At 47.6% G+C, this 15,483-nt stretch overlaps 1 protein-coding gene across 1 annotated transcript in view; it reads right to left on the bottom strand.

The window, feature by feature from the left end:
* The window catches only part of LOC111956389 (partitioning defective 3 homolog), a 253,578-nt gene that overhangs the window by 185,827 nt on the left and 52,268 nt on the right, over positions 1-15,483 (bottom strand). The window contains 1 exon segment of the mRNA XM_023976856.2: positions 10,973-11,074. Coding sequence (XP_023832624.2) covers positions 10,973-11,074 — 102 coding nt within the window.

Consider the following 15,483-nt stretch of genomic DNA (forward strand, 5'->3'; position numbering starts at 1 on the left):
TGCAGTGTGTCCTGTATGGACCGTGTGCAGTGTGTCCGTATCGACCAGTGTGCAGTGTGTCCTGTAATGACCGTGTGCAGTGTGTCCTGTATGACCGTTGCAGTGTTTCCTGTATACGTGTGCAGTGTGTCCGTATGACCGTGTCAGTGTGTCCTGTATGACCGTGTGCAAGTGATGTCCTGTGATGACCGTGTGCAGTGTCCTGTGATACGTGTGCATGTGTTCCTGTATGACCGTGTGCAGTGTGTCCTGTATGACCGTGTGCAGTGTGTCCTGTGATGACCGTGTGCAGTGTTCCTGTATGACCGTGTGCAGTGTGTTCCGTGTATGACCGTGTGCAGTGTGTCCTGTATGAGCCGTGGTGCAGTGTGTCCTGTTATGACCTTGTGTGGTGTCCTGTATGACCGGTGTGTGTGTCCTGTATGGACTGTGTGTGGTGCCTGTATGACCGTGTGCGGTAGTCCTGTATGACCGTGTGCGGTGTCCTGTTATGACGTGTGGGTTGTCCTGTATGACGTGTGTGTGTCCTGTATGACTGTGTGTAGGTTCCTGTATGCGGTGGTCGGTTCCTGTATTGGCAGTTGTCCTGTATGACGTGTGTGTGTCCTGTATGACTGTGTGTAGTGTGGACCTGTTGTAGACTGTCGGCTGTATATGTGAGTGTCCTGTATGCAGTGTGTGTCCATGTATGACCGTGTGCAGTGTGTCCTGTATGACCGTGTGCCAGTGTGTCCTGTATGACCGTGTGCAGTGTGTCCTGGATGACCGTGTGCAGTGTGTCCTGCATTGACCGTGTGCAGTGTGTCCTGCATGACCGTGTGCAGTGTGTCCTGTCATGACCGGTTGCCAGTGTGTGTCCTGCATGACCGTGTGCAGGTGTGTCCTGCATGACCGTGTGCAGTGTGTCCTGATGACCGTTGCAGTGTGTCCTGATGACCGGGGTAGTGCCTGTATGACGTGTGTAGTGTGTCCTGAATGACCGTGTGCAGTGTTCCGTGTATGACTGTGTGTGGTGTCCTGTATGACCGTGGTTGGTGTCCTTTGTTATACCGTGTTGCAGGTGTTCTGTGATGACCGTGTGCGGTGTCCTGTATGACCGTGTGCGTGTCGTATGACCGTGTGTAGTTCCTGTGGACTGTGTGTTAGTGTCCTGTATTGGCAGGTGTCCTAATGACTGTGTGTAGTGTCGTCTGTATGACTGTGGTAGTGTTCCTGTATGCAGTGGTCCTGTTATGACTGTTGTGTAGTGTCCTGGTATGACTAGTGGTGTGTCCTGTATGGCAGGTGTCCTGTATGACTGTGTAGTAGTGGCCTGTATGCAGTGTGTCCGTAGACCGTGTGCAGTGTGTCCTGTATGGACCGTTGCAGTGTGTCCGTTTGACCGTGTGCAGTGTGTCCTGTATGACCGTTCGGTGTCCTGTGATGACGTGTGCAGTTGTCCTGTATACCGTGCGGTGTCCGGTATTGACCGGGGTGCCGGTGTTCCTGTATGACCGGGTCGTGTCCTGTATGAACCGTTGTAGTGATCCTGTGTGATGTGTGTGAGTGTCCTGGTTATGGCAGTGTGTCCTGATGACTGTGTGATTTCGCGTATGACTGTGTGTAGTGGTCCTGTATGGCAGTGTGTCCTGTAGACTGGTGTAGTGTCCTGGTATGACTGTGTGTAGTGTCCTGTGATGGGCAGTGTGTCCTGTATAGACCGTGTGCAGTGTGTCCTGTATGACCGTGTGTGTGTCCTGTATGACTGTGATGCGTGTGTCCTGTATGACCGTGTGTAGTGTCCTGCTATCAGTGTGCGGTGTCCTGTAATGACACTACACACAAAGTGCCTACAGGACACTACACACAGTTATACAGGACACTACACACAGTCAACAGGACACACTGCCATACAGGACACTACACACAGTCATACAGGACACTACACACAGTCATACAGGACACACTGCCATACAGGACACTACACACAGTCACACAGGACACTACACACGGTCATACAGGACACCGCACACGGTCATACAGGACACCGCACACGGTCATACAGGACACCGCACGGTCATACAGGACACTGCACACGGTCATACAGGACACCGCACACGGTCATACAGGACACACTGCACACGGTCATACAGGACACACTGCACACGGTCATACAGGACACACTGCACACGGTCATACAGGACACACTGCCATACAGGACACTACACACAGTCATACAGGACACACTGCCAACAGGACACTACACACAGTCATACAGGACACTACACACAGTCATACAGGACACACTGCCATACAGGACACTACACACAGTCATACAGGACACTACACACAGTCATATAGGACACACTGCCATACAGGACACTACACACAGTCACACAGGACACTACACACGGTCATACAGGGACACCCGCACAAACGGTCATACAGGACACGCACACGGTCATACAGGGACACCGCACACGGTCATACAGGACACCACACACGGTCATACAGGACACCACACCACAGTCATACAGGACACACGCACAGGTCATCAGACACACTACACACAGTCATACAGGACACTACCACACGCGTCATACAGGACACACTGCACACGGTCATGCAGGACACACTGCACACGGTCATGCAGGACACACTGCACACGGTCATGCAGGACACACTGCACACGGTCATGCAGACACACTGCACCACGGTCATGCAGGACACACTGCACACTCATGCAGGACACACTGCACACGGTCACAAGGACACACTGCACACGGTCATACAGGACACACTGCACACGGTCATACAGGACACACTGCACACGGTCATACAGACACACTGCGCATACAGGACACTACACACAGTCATACAGGACACTACACACAGTCATACAGGACACTACACACAGTCATACAGGACACCCACTGCGCATACAGGACACTACACACAGTCATACAGGACACTAACACATCATACAGGACACCACACACGTCATACAGGACACCGCACACGGTCATACAGGACACCGCACACGGTCATACAGGACACCGCACACGGTCAACGACACCACACACAGTCATACAGGACACCACACACAGTCATACAGGACCACCACACAACAGTCATACAGGACACACTGCACACGGTCATACAGGACACATGCACACGGTCATACAGGACACACTGCACACGGTCATACAGGAACACACTGCACACGGTCATACAGGACACACTGCACACGGTAACAGGACACACTGCACACGGTCATACAGGACCACTGCACACGGTCCTACAGGACACACTGCACACGTCATACAGGACACATGCACACGGTCATACAGGACACACTGCACACGGTCATACAGGACACACTGCACACGTCATACAGGACACACTGCCACAGCGTCATACAGGACACACTGCACACGGTCATACAGGACACACTGCACACGGTCATACAGGAACACTGCACACGGTCATACAGACACACTGCACGCGGCATACAGGACACACTGCACACGGTCATACAGGACACACTGCACACGTCAACAGGACACATGCAACGTCATACAGGACACTACACACAGTCATACAGGCACTACACACAGTCATACAGGACACCACACCATGGTCATACAGGACACTACACACAGTCATACAGCATCAGGAAATGCAGGGGGCATCAAAATACCACCACACTTTGAGCTGTGTTGCAAGATCCACGTTGAAAGAAGAATGTCGGGCTACAATTTCAACACAATTAAAACATTACACTGTACACTAACACACTCATACCAGCAACAGGACACATAACTCATCACACTGCTAGCAGTATTGCAACATCCACGGTGTAAGAACATCCGCCCTTAATTGAATCAGTGTTACTGTAACAAGCCAAGCCTACATCCGGTGGAGGTTTCAACTTGCATGTATTCCCATATCCCCGCTCCAGTTCAATACTAAATCCTCATGGTTGTGTGTTGCGCGTGACACTGACACTGTGATTATGATACAGCCCAGTGCCTCAGGGCACAGCAGAGCTGACCCAGCGGAGAATGTGACCCCTGTCGACCTCCGTAACCCTGCTGTCACTCAGTCAGAGGATTAGCTCTCCTCCTTCAGTCAGCCTCGTTCAAAAACGGTGGGAAACAACACTGATAATGAGAGAAATGAGACAGGGTCAGAGGGCAACTGTAGCAGCTCGGGACTCTGTGGGTCACTCGCGCTAGCTACAGGTACGTCCCAAATAGTACCCTACATGACCTGGTCTAAAATAGTGCACCATAGGGAATAGGGTGTCATGTAGAACCCTGCCACCGTGTTGATTCTGTGCAGAGGGGTGAGCGAGTAGGCCAAGCCGTGGTAAATAAATAAACAGATGCATAAATAGATGATCCAAACAGTCAACTATGGTATTGATGAAAAACAATCATATTAACCCAGTTCGGCCCCAGACCAAGTGGTTTTACAAATCTAGAAAAGTCAATAAGCGGACAGGAAAGACATTCATGGTCTTTATGCAAAAAAATAAAGAATCATCCTCATGTTGTTCAAATATTCTCATGATATTATCTAATAACAAATGCCAGGAAAAGCACTAAGCAGATCTCCAATGGTGCCGTTTCCAAAAGGGTAGAAGGTCACGTACAAGCTAGTAAATGTCAAGTTGAGGCCCTCTGGTTCACACCCCTCCATCTCACGTCATCCTGTATGCACGATGGCACCTGGCCTTGCTTGACTTCCCTTACCCTGTCTTTTTTTAAAGGAGAATTTCCCCCCTTTGACAGCCCACATGATGAGTTTCATTAGAGACGTGACAGTGAGCTGACGAGGATGAAGGAAGTAGGAGGATAGGAGAGCGGGGGCGCTGAATAGCAGTGGGTCAGACTCCAACCCACGCACACACTGTACATGTATTCTGGCCAGCGGCTTCGACCGCTAGATCAGCCAACGCGTCAGTTGACTTACCCGGTCTTTGTCATCAGCCACATCAGACAGCAAGTCATCCAGGTCTAGAATGCTCCGCCCCATGCTCCAACCGGTGCACCGTAACCAGTAGCTGGCATCCTAGAGGAGAACAACAAGATTAATGTGTTGTCTATTTACTACGTGAGCAAGGGAGATGTGTGCTTTTGCATATCCCATTGTCCCCGGTAGACACACACATAAATAAGAGAGAAGGAGGAGAGATAATAGAGAGGAGGAGAGATAGAGTAGGGAGAGAGAGGAGAGGGAGATGTTTAAGGCCAGTCTTGACAGGGCTGAGGAGAGGCTTTAAGACCACAGAGACGTGAGGGTTGATTTAAATCGCCCACAGCCCGAGGGCAGTCTCATTACACAATGTACAGACAGACAAATCCTTTACAATACTGAGACCAGCATTATGAGCAGATTTACAGTCAACACCACCCAATAGATAACGGGCACGGATCTTCTCAAACCATCAACATATATCAGCAGAATCAACAACAAGAGTGACATGAACATCAAAAAGAGGAGACAGAGAAAGAGACAGAGCTCAGGAGAGAGAAGGACCAAGAGATAGGCCTACAGAGAGAGAGAGAGAGCGAGAGAGAGAGGAGAGAGACAGAGGAGAGAGAGACCAATAGTGAGAGAAACTGTTGAGTGTAGGTGTCTGCCAGGGGCAGGTTAATATATTCTGCATGGTGGAAGTGTAACTGATGTGTCCCCATGGTGTTCAACCCAGACTGTGAGGGACAACGGAGACACGGTGCTGGGCGGCATTTAGATCATTACGACTCTGACAAACACGACACTCATCCCATTTAGACAGAAACCTGGAGATGCCACCTGGGCTGTACTCATGAAGCGCCTCAGAGAGGAGTCACGATCTAGTGTCTACTGTAGGATCAGGTCCGCCTTTTATTCATTCTGATTTAAAAAAGCTAAATTTATAGTGGATCTGCATTCTGCTCTACGGGCCTTGATCCCTCCTCCCCCACCCCCTTCACAGATCCGACATGGATAGTGTGGAGGGGAGGGGAGCCATCTCTCCACTGAGAATGACAGTCTGTCAGAGGGAAGACTACAGGACAGAGGGGAAGCAGAGAGCATATTCACACCGGCGCTGCTCTGCAAATGGATCCCTAAGCCAGAATCCTTCATTTTAAACAATAACAAGACACCCCGCCTGTGTTGAGTGAAAAGGATGGGCCTGGAGAAATGTAACAACTCAGATTTCATAGACAGAACTATAGATGCAAGGACTGACTATACATATATAAATGATAGTTTTAATGTTAAGAGCTATGCAGTTTACAAACAGAATATAACAAGCTTATATTATATACACAGGCAGTTAGGAAAGCTAAGGCTAGCTTTTTCCAGCAGAAATTTGCATCCTGCAGCACAAACTCAAAACAGTTCTGGGACACTAAAGTCCATGGAATAAGAGCACCTCCTCCCAGCTCCCACTGCACTGAGGATAGAAAACACTGTCACCACCGATAAATCCATTATAATGAGAATTTCATTTTTCTACAGCTGGCCATGTGTTTCCACCTGGCTACCCCTACCCCAATCAACAGCCCTGCACTCCCCACAGCAACTCGCCCAAGCCTCCCCCATTTCTCCTTCACCCAAATCCAGATAGCTGATGTTCTTGGAAAACTGCAAAAACTGGACCCCTAACAAATCAGCCGAAATTGTTGCAACCCCTATTACTAGCCTGTTCAACCTCTCTTTCGTATCGTCTGAGATTCCCAAAGATGGGAAAACTGCCGCGCGTCATCCCCCTCTTCAAAGGGGGAGACACTCTAGACCCAAATGCTACAGACCTATATCTATCCTACCCTGCCTTTCTAAGGTCTTCGAAAGCCAAGTTAACAAACAGATTACCGACCATTTCGAATCCCACCGTACCTTCTCCGCTATGCAATCTGGTTCAGAGCTGGTCATGGGTGCACCTCAGCCACGCTCAAGGTCCTAAACGATATCTTAACCGCCATCGATAAGAGACATTACTGTGCAGCCGTATTCATCGACCTGGCCAAGGCTTTCGACTCTGTCAAATCACCACATTCTTATTTGGAAGACTCAACAGCCTTGGTTTCTCAAATGACTGCCTCGCCTGGTTCACCAACTACTTCTCTGATAGAGTTCAGTGTGTCAAATCGAGGGCCTGTTGTCCGGACCTCTGGCAGTCTCTATGGGGGTGCCACAGGGTTCAATTCTCGGCGCACTCTCTTCTCTGTATACATCCATGATGTTGCTCTCGCTGCTGGTGATTCTCTGACCCACCTCTACGCAGACGGCACCATTCTGTATACTTCTGTGCCTTTCTTTGGACACTGTTAACTAACCTCCAGACGAGCTTCAATGCCATACAACTCTCCTTCCGTGGCCTCCAACTGCTCTTAAATGCAAGTAAAACTAAGTGCATGCTCTTCAAACCGATCACTGCCCGCACCTGCCCGTCCGTCCAGCATCACCACTCGGTTCTGACCTAGAATATGTGGACAACTACAAATACCTAGGGTGTCTGGATAGACTGTAAACTCTCCTTCAGACTCACATAAGCATCTCCAATCCAAAATGAAATCTAGAATGCGCTTCCTATTTCGCAACAAAGCATCCTTCACTCATGCTGCCAAACATACCCTCGTAAAACTGACCATCCTACCGATCCTCGACTTCGGCGATGTCATCTATAAAATAGCCTCCAACACTTTACTCAGCAAATTAGATTGCAGTCTATCACAGTGCCATCCGTTTTGTCACCAAAGCCCCATATACTACCCACCACTGCAACCTGTACGCTCTCGTTGGCTGGCCATCGCTTCATACTCGTCGCCAAACCCACTGGCTACAGGTTAATCACAAGTCTCTGCTAGGTAAAGCCCCGCCTGTCTCAGCTCACTGTCACCATAGCAGGACCCACCCATAGCACGCGCTCTCAGCAGGTATATTTCCCTGGTCACCCCAAAGTCCTATCTTCTCCGCCTTTCTCTAGATCTCTTCCTATATGGAACAACTGTATAAAATCACTAAGCTAGAGACCTATATCCCTCACTAACTTTAACAACAGTCTATAGACATCAAATCACTGCAATCCAACTACCTCATCCCATACGTATTATTTATTTATCTTGCTCCTTTGCACCCCATATCTCTACTTGCACTTTATCTTGCACATCTACCATTCCAGTGTTTAATTGCTATATTGTATTACTTTGCCTCCATGGCCTTATTCCTTATCCCACCCTTATCTACCTCATTTGCACTCACTGTATATAGACTTGTATTTTTCTATGTATTATTGATTGTAGTGTTGTTTATTCCATGTTAACTCGTGTGGTTGTATGTGTCGAACTGCTGTGCTTTATCTTGGCCAGGTCGCAGTTGTAAATGAGAACTAGTTCTCAACTAGCCTACCTGGTTAAATAAAGGTGAAATAAAATAAATATTTTGGGTTCTGATGTGGTATGACAGTTGAACTAAGCTCATGTGGCATTATAAGTTATATTCCTCAGCAATCAATGACTACATATCATTCATTTATAAGTCAAAAAATGGAAGAAGCAACTAGGGAATCCAGATTTAATGTAATGACCATAGTATTTGACAGACTGGACCATGTCAAAGTAAATTCACTACTCTGTGTAGCCATAGATAGGAGTAATCCCTTATTTGGCACATGGCTCAGGCAGGAAATGCATTATGTGCAAACACTGAGTGTACACCAAACAAATCACAAAGGGATGGGACAGAGTTGGCCCAATTTGTTTCCTAAAACACTGAGTGGGACAAACTGGATTGGGAAAGAGTGAGAAGAGAAGTTCATCTATGATCCACAGTAAACACAGTCTACTTGTGGCCAGGCAATGTCAATCAGTGATTTTCGGTCAATATCGACCCATGTCTATTTCCCCCCGTGGTTTTTGGAGGCAAGCTTACATTTGGCCTTTTAGACGAGGTTTGTGTAGTAGTCTGCTGAGGAGATACGATCTGCTTGGTTAAATTCAACAGTGGCAGCCATTCGGAGAGCAGAACGTGTGTGAAAAGACATTCCTAAGGCCCTGCCCGAGAGTAAAAATAACCTTACTTAAATATCACACCACCACACCTCACAGTGATTTGGGTAAACAGGAGTGCGACTGCCGGCGTGATGAGCAGGGCTGAACCAGGGTCATATGCATTAGAGCCACGTATCAAATGTGTTTGCAACTGAAACAAGCCTTATTACTTGGGCAATTCAGGGTAACTTCGACCGGGCGTTTTTTCACGTCTCGTTAGATCTTTGGTAACTGGTGAATAGGCCAGCTAATGCCTACTCAACTCCACCTTCACAGACACACACGGCTACGTCATAACCAACTCCTAGCCTGCTAGCCAGAGAGATACATCAACCCACGCGGTCATACAGGACACACTGCACACGGTCATACAGGACACACTGCACACGGTCATACAGGACACACTGCACACGGTCATACAGGACACTACACACAGTCATACAGGACACTACACACAGTCATACAGGACACCACACATGGTCATACAGGACACTACACACAGTCATACAGCATCAGGAAATGCAGGGAGCATCAAAATACCACCACACTTTGAGCTGTGTTGCAAGATCCACGTTGAAAGAAGAATGTCGGGCTACAATTTCAACACAATTAAAACATTACACTGTACACTAACACACTCATACCAGCAACAGGACACATAACTCATCACACTGCTAGCAGTATTGCAACATCCACGGTGTAAGAACATCCGCCCTTAATTGAATCAGTGTTACTGTAACAAGCCAAGCCTACATCCGGTGGAGGTTTCAACTTGCATGTATTCCCATATCCCCGCTCCAGTTCAATACTAAATCCTCATGGTTGTGTGTTGCGGTGACACTGACACTGTGATTATGATACAGCCCAGTGGCCTCAGGGCACAGCAGAGCTGACCCAGCGGAGAATGTGACCCCTGTCGACCTCCGTAACCCTGCTGTCACTCAGTCAGAGGATTAGCTCTCCTCCTTCAGTCAGCCTCGTTCAAAAACGGTGGGAAACAACACTGATAATGAGAGGAAATGAGACGAGGGGTCAGAGGGCAACTGTAGCAGCTCGGGACTCTGTGGGTCACTCGCGCTAGCTACAGGTACGTCCCAAATAGTACCCTACATGACCTGGTCTAAAATAGTGCACCATAGGGAATAGGGTGTCATGTAGAACCCTGCCACCGTGTTGATTCTGTGCAGAGGGGTGAGCGGAGTAGGCCAAGCCGTTGGTAAATAAATAAACAGATGCATAAATAGATGATCCAAACAGTCAACTATGGTATTGATGAAAAACAATCATATTAACCCAGTTCGGCCCCAGACCAAGTGGTTTTACAAATCTAGAAAAGGTCAATAAGCGGACAGGAAAGACATTCATGGTCTTTATGCAAAAAAATAAAGAATCATCCTCATGTTGTTCAAATATTCTCATGATATTATCTAATAACAAATGCCAGGAAAAGCACTAAGCAGATCTCCAATGGTGCCGTTTCCAAAAGGGTAGAAGTTCACGTACAAGCTAGTAAATGTCAAGTTGAGGCCCTCTGGTTCACACCCCTCCATCTCACGTCATCCTGTATGCACGATGGCACCTGGCCTTGCTTGACTTCCCTTACCCTGTCTTTTTTTAAAGGAGAATTTCCCCCCCACTTGTTTATTAGAGAGGACAGTGACTTTTTATTTATTTATTTATTTTACCGTTATTTTACCAGGTAAGTTGACTGAGAACAAGTTCTCATTTGCAGCAACGACCTGGGGAATAGTTACAGGGGAGAGGAGGGGGATGAAAGAGCCAATTGTAAACTGGGGATTATTAGGTGACTGACAGGGAAGGTAGGAGGATAGGAGAGCGGGGGCGCTGGAATAGCAGTGGGTCAGACTCCAACCCACGCACACACTGGTACATGTATTCTGGGCCAGCGGCTTCGACCGCTAGATCAGCCAACGCGTCAGTTGACTTACCCGGTCTTTGTCATCAGCCACATCAGACAGCAAGTCATCCAGGTCTAGAATGCCTCCGTCCCCATGCTCCAACCGGTGCACCTGTAACCAGTAGCTGGCATCCTAGAGGAAGAACAACAAGATTAATGTGTTGTCTATTTACTACGTGAGCAAGGGAGATGTGTGCTTTTGCATATCCCATTGTCCCCGGTAGACACACACATAAATAAGAGAGAAGGAGGAGAGATAGAGAGGGAGGAGAGATAGAGTAGGGAGAGAGAGGAGAGGGAGATGTTTAAGGCCAGTCTTGACAGGGCTGAGGAGAGGCTTTAAGACCACAGAGACGTGAGGGTTTGATTTAAATCGCCCCACAGCCCCGAGGGCAGTCTCATTACACAATGTACAGACAGACAAATCCTTTACAATACTGAGACCAGCATTATGAGCAGATTTACAGTCAACACCACGCAATAGATAACGGGCACGGATCTTCTCAAACCATCAACATATATCAGCAGAATCAACAACAAGAGTGACAGTGAACATCAAAAAGAGGAGACAGAGAAAGAGACAGAGCTCAGGAGAGAGAAGGACCAAGAGATAGGCCTACAGAGAGAGAGAGAGAGCGAGAGAGAGAGGAGAGAGACAGAGGAGAGAGAGACCAATAGTGAGAGAAACTGTTGAGTGTAGGTGTCTGCCAGGGGCAGGTTAATATATTCTGCATGGTGGAAGTGTAACTGATGTGTCCCCATGGTGTTCAACCCAGACTGTGAGGGACAACGGAGGACACGGTGCTGGGCGGCATTTAGATCATTACGACTCTGACAAACACGACACTCATCCCATTTAGACAGAAACCTGGAGATGCCACCTGGGCCTGTACTCATGAAGCGCCTCAGAAGAGGAGTCACGATCTAGTGTCTACTGTAGGATCAGGTCCGGCCTTTTATTCATTCTGATTTAAAAAGCTAAATTGATAGTGGATCTGCATTCTGCTCTACGGGCCTTGATGCCCTCCTCCCCCACCCCCTTCACAGATCCGACATGGGGATAGTGTGGAGGGGAGGGGGAGCCATCTCTCCACTGAGAATGACAGTCTGTCAGAGGGAGAGACTACAGGACAGAGGGGAGAGCAGAGAGCATATTCACACCGGCGCTGCTCTGCAAATGGATCCCTTMAAGCCAGAATCCTTCATTTAAACAATAACAAGACACCCCGCCTGTGTTKAGGTGAAAAGGGATGGGCCTGGAGAAATGTAACAACTCAGATTCATAGACAGAACTATAGATGCAAGGACTGACTATACATTATATAAAATGATAGTTTTAATGTTAAGAGGCTATGCAGTTTACAAACAGAATATAACAAGCTTATATTATATACACAGGCAGTTAGGAAAGCTAAGGCTAGCTTTTTCCAGCAGAAATTTGCATCCTGCAGCACAAACTCAAAACAGTTCTGGGACACTAAAGTCCATGGAGAATAAGAGCACCTCCTCCCAGCTGCCCACTGCACTGAGGATAGAAACACTGTCACCACCGATAAATCCATTATAATTGAGAATTTCATTTTTCTACRGCTGGCCATGTTTTCCACCTGGCTACCCCTACCCCAATCAACAGCCCTGCACTCCCCACAGCAACTCGCCCAAGCCTCCCCCATTTCTCCTTCACCCAAATCCAGATAGCTGATGTTCTTGAAGAACTGCAAAAACTGGACCCCTACAAATCAGCCGAAATTGTTGCAACCCCTATTACTAGCCTGTTCAACCTCTCTTTCGTATCGTCTGAGATTCCCAAAGATTGGAAAACTGCCGCGGTCATCCCCCTCTTCAAAGGGGGAGACACTCTAGACCCAAATTGCTACAGACCTATATCTATCCTACCCTGCCTTTCTAAGGTCTTCGAAAGCCAAGTTAACAAACAGATTACCGACCATTTCGAATCCCACCGTACCTTCTCCGCTATGCAATCTGGTTTCAGAGCTGGTCATGGGTGCACCTCAGCCACGCTCAAGGTCCTAAACGATATCTTAACCGCCATCGATAAGAGACATTACTGTGCAGCCGTATTCATCGACCTGGCCAAGGCTTTCGACTCTGTCAATCACCACATTCTTATTGGAAGACTCAACAGCCTTGGTTTCTCAAATGACTGCCTCGCCTGGTTCACCAACTACTTCTCTGATAGAGTTCAGTGTGTCAAATCGGAGGGCCTGTTGTCCGGACCTCTGGCAGTCTCTATGGGGGTGCCACAGGGTTCAATTCTCGGGCCGACTCTCTTCTCTGTATACATCCATGATGTTGCTCTCGCTGCTGGTGATTCTCTGACCCACCTCTACGCAGACGGCACCATTCTGTATACTTCTGGCCTTTCTTTGGACACTGTTAACTAACCTCCAGACGAGCTTCAATGCCATACAACTCTCCTTCCGTGGCCTCCAACTGCTCTTAAATGCAAGTAAAACTAAGTGCATGCTCTTCAACCGATCACTGCCCGCACCTGCCCGTCCGTCCAGCATCACCACTCGGTTCTGACCTAGAATATGTGGACAACTACAAATACCTAGGTGTCTGGATAGACTGTAAACTCTCCTTTCAGACTCACATTAAGCATCTCCAATCCAAAATGAAATCTAGAATCGGCTTCCTATTTCGCAACAAAGCATCCTTCACTCATGCTGCCAAACATACCCTCGTAAAACTGACCATCCTACCGATCCTCGACTTCGGCGATGTCATCTATAAAATAGCCTCCAACACTTTACTCAGCAAATTAGATGCAGTCTATCACAGTGCCATCCGTTTTGTCACCAAAGCCCCATATACTACCCACCACTGCAACCTGTACGCTCTCGTTGGCTGGCCATCGCTTCATACTCGTCGCCAAACCCACTGGCTACAGGTTATCTACAAGTCTCTGCTAGGTAAAGCCCCGCCTTGTCTCAGCTCACTGGTCACCATAGCAGGACCCACCCATAGCACGCGCTCCAGCAGGTATATTTCCCTGGTCACCCCCAAAGCCAATTCCTACTTCGGCCGCCTTTCCTTCCAGATCTCTGCTGCCAATGACTGGAACGAACTGTAAAAATCACTGAAGCTAGAGACCCATATCTCCCTCACTAACTTTAAGCACCAGCTGTCAGAGCAGCTCACAGATCACTGCATCCAACTACCTCATCCCCATACTGTATTTATTTATTTATCTTGCTCCTTTGCACCCCAGTATCTCTACTTGCACATTCATCTTCTGCACATCTACCATTCCAGTGTTTAATTGCTATATTGTAATTACTTTGCCTCCATGGCCTATTTATTGCCTTACCCCCCTTATCTTACCTCATTTGCACTCACTGTATATAGACTTGTATTTTTTCTATTGTATTATTGATTGTATGTTTGTTTATTCCATGTGTAACTCTGTGTTGTTGTATGTGTCGAACTGCTGTGCTTTATCTTGGCCAGGTCGCAGTTGTAAATGAGAACTAGTTCTCAACTAGCCTACCTGGTTAAATAAAGGTGAAATAAAATAAATATTTTGGGTTCTGATGTGGTATGACAGTTGAACTAAGCTCATGTGGCATTTATAAGTTATATTCCTCAGCAATCAATGACTACATATCATTCATTTATAAGTCAAAAAATGGATGAAGCAACTAGGGAATCCAGATTTAATGTAATGACCAGTTAGTTTGACAGACTGGACCATGTCAAAGTAAATCACTACTCTGTGTAGCCATAAAGAGTAATTCCCTTAGTGGTCACATGGCTCAGGGCAGGAAATGCATTATGTGCAAACACTGAGTGTACACAAACAAATCACAAATGGGGAATGGGACAGAGTGGCCCATTTGTTTCCTAAAACACTGAGTGGACAAACTGGATTGGGAAAGAGTGAGAGAGAAGTTCATCTATGATCCACAGTAAACACAGTCTACTGTGGCCAGGGCAATCAATCAGTGATTTTCCGTCAATATCGACCCATGTCTATTTTCCCCCCGGGGGAGGCAAGCTTACATTTGGCCTTTAGCGAGTGTTTTGTGTAGTAGTCTGCTGAGGAGATACGATCTGCTTGGTTAAATTCAACAGTGGCAGCCATATCGGAGAGCAGAGAGCCGTGTGTAAAAGACATTCCTAGAGGCCCATGTCCCGAGAGTAAAAATAACCTACTGTAAATATCACACCACCACACCTCACAGTGGACTTCTGGAGTAAACAAGGAGAGTAGCGGACTGGTGATGGAGCAGGGCTGGAAACCAGGGTCATATTCATTAGAGCCCACGTATCAAGATGTTTTGCAACTGAAACAAGCCTTAATTACTGGGCAAGTTCAGGTTAACTTCAGACCGGGCTGTTTTTTCCACGTCTCGTTTAGTATCTTTGGTAACTGGTGAATACGGCCCAGCTAATGGCCTTACTCAACTTCCACCTTCACAGACACACACGGCTACGTCAATAACCAACTCCTAGCCTTGCATAGCCAGAGAGGCTACATCAACCCTCACAAACAGCAAAAACAAAACAGCTGTCTCT

Source organism: Salvelinus sp. IW2-2015, linkage group LG32, assembly GCF_002910315.2.
Source record: "Salvelinus sp. IW2-2015 linkage group LG32, ASM291031v2, whole genome shotgun sequence".
Lineage (NCBI taxonomy): Eukaryota > Metazoa > Chordata > Actinopteri > Salmoniformes > Salmonidae > Salvelinus > Salvelinus sp. IW2-2015.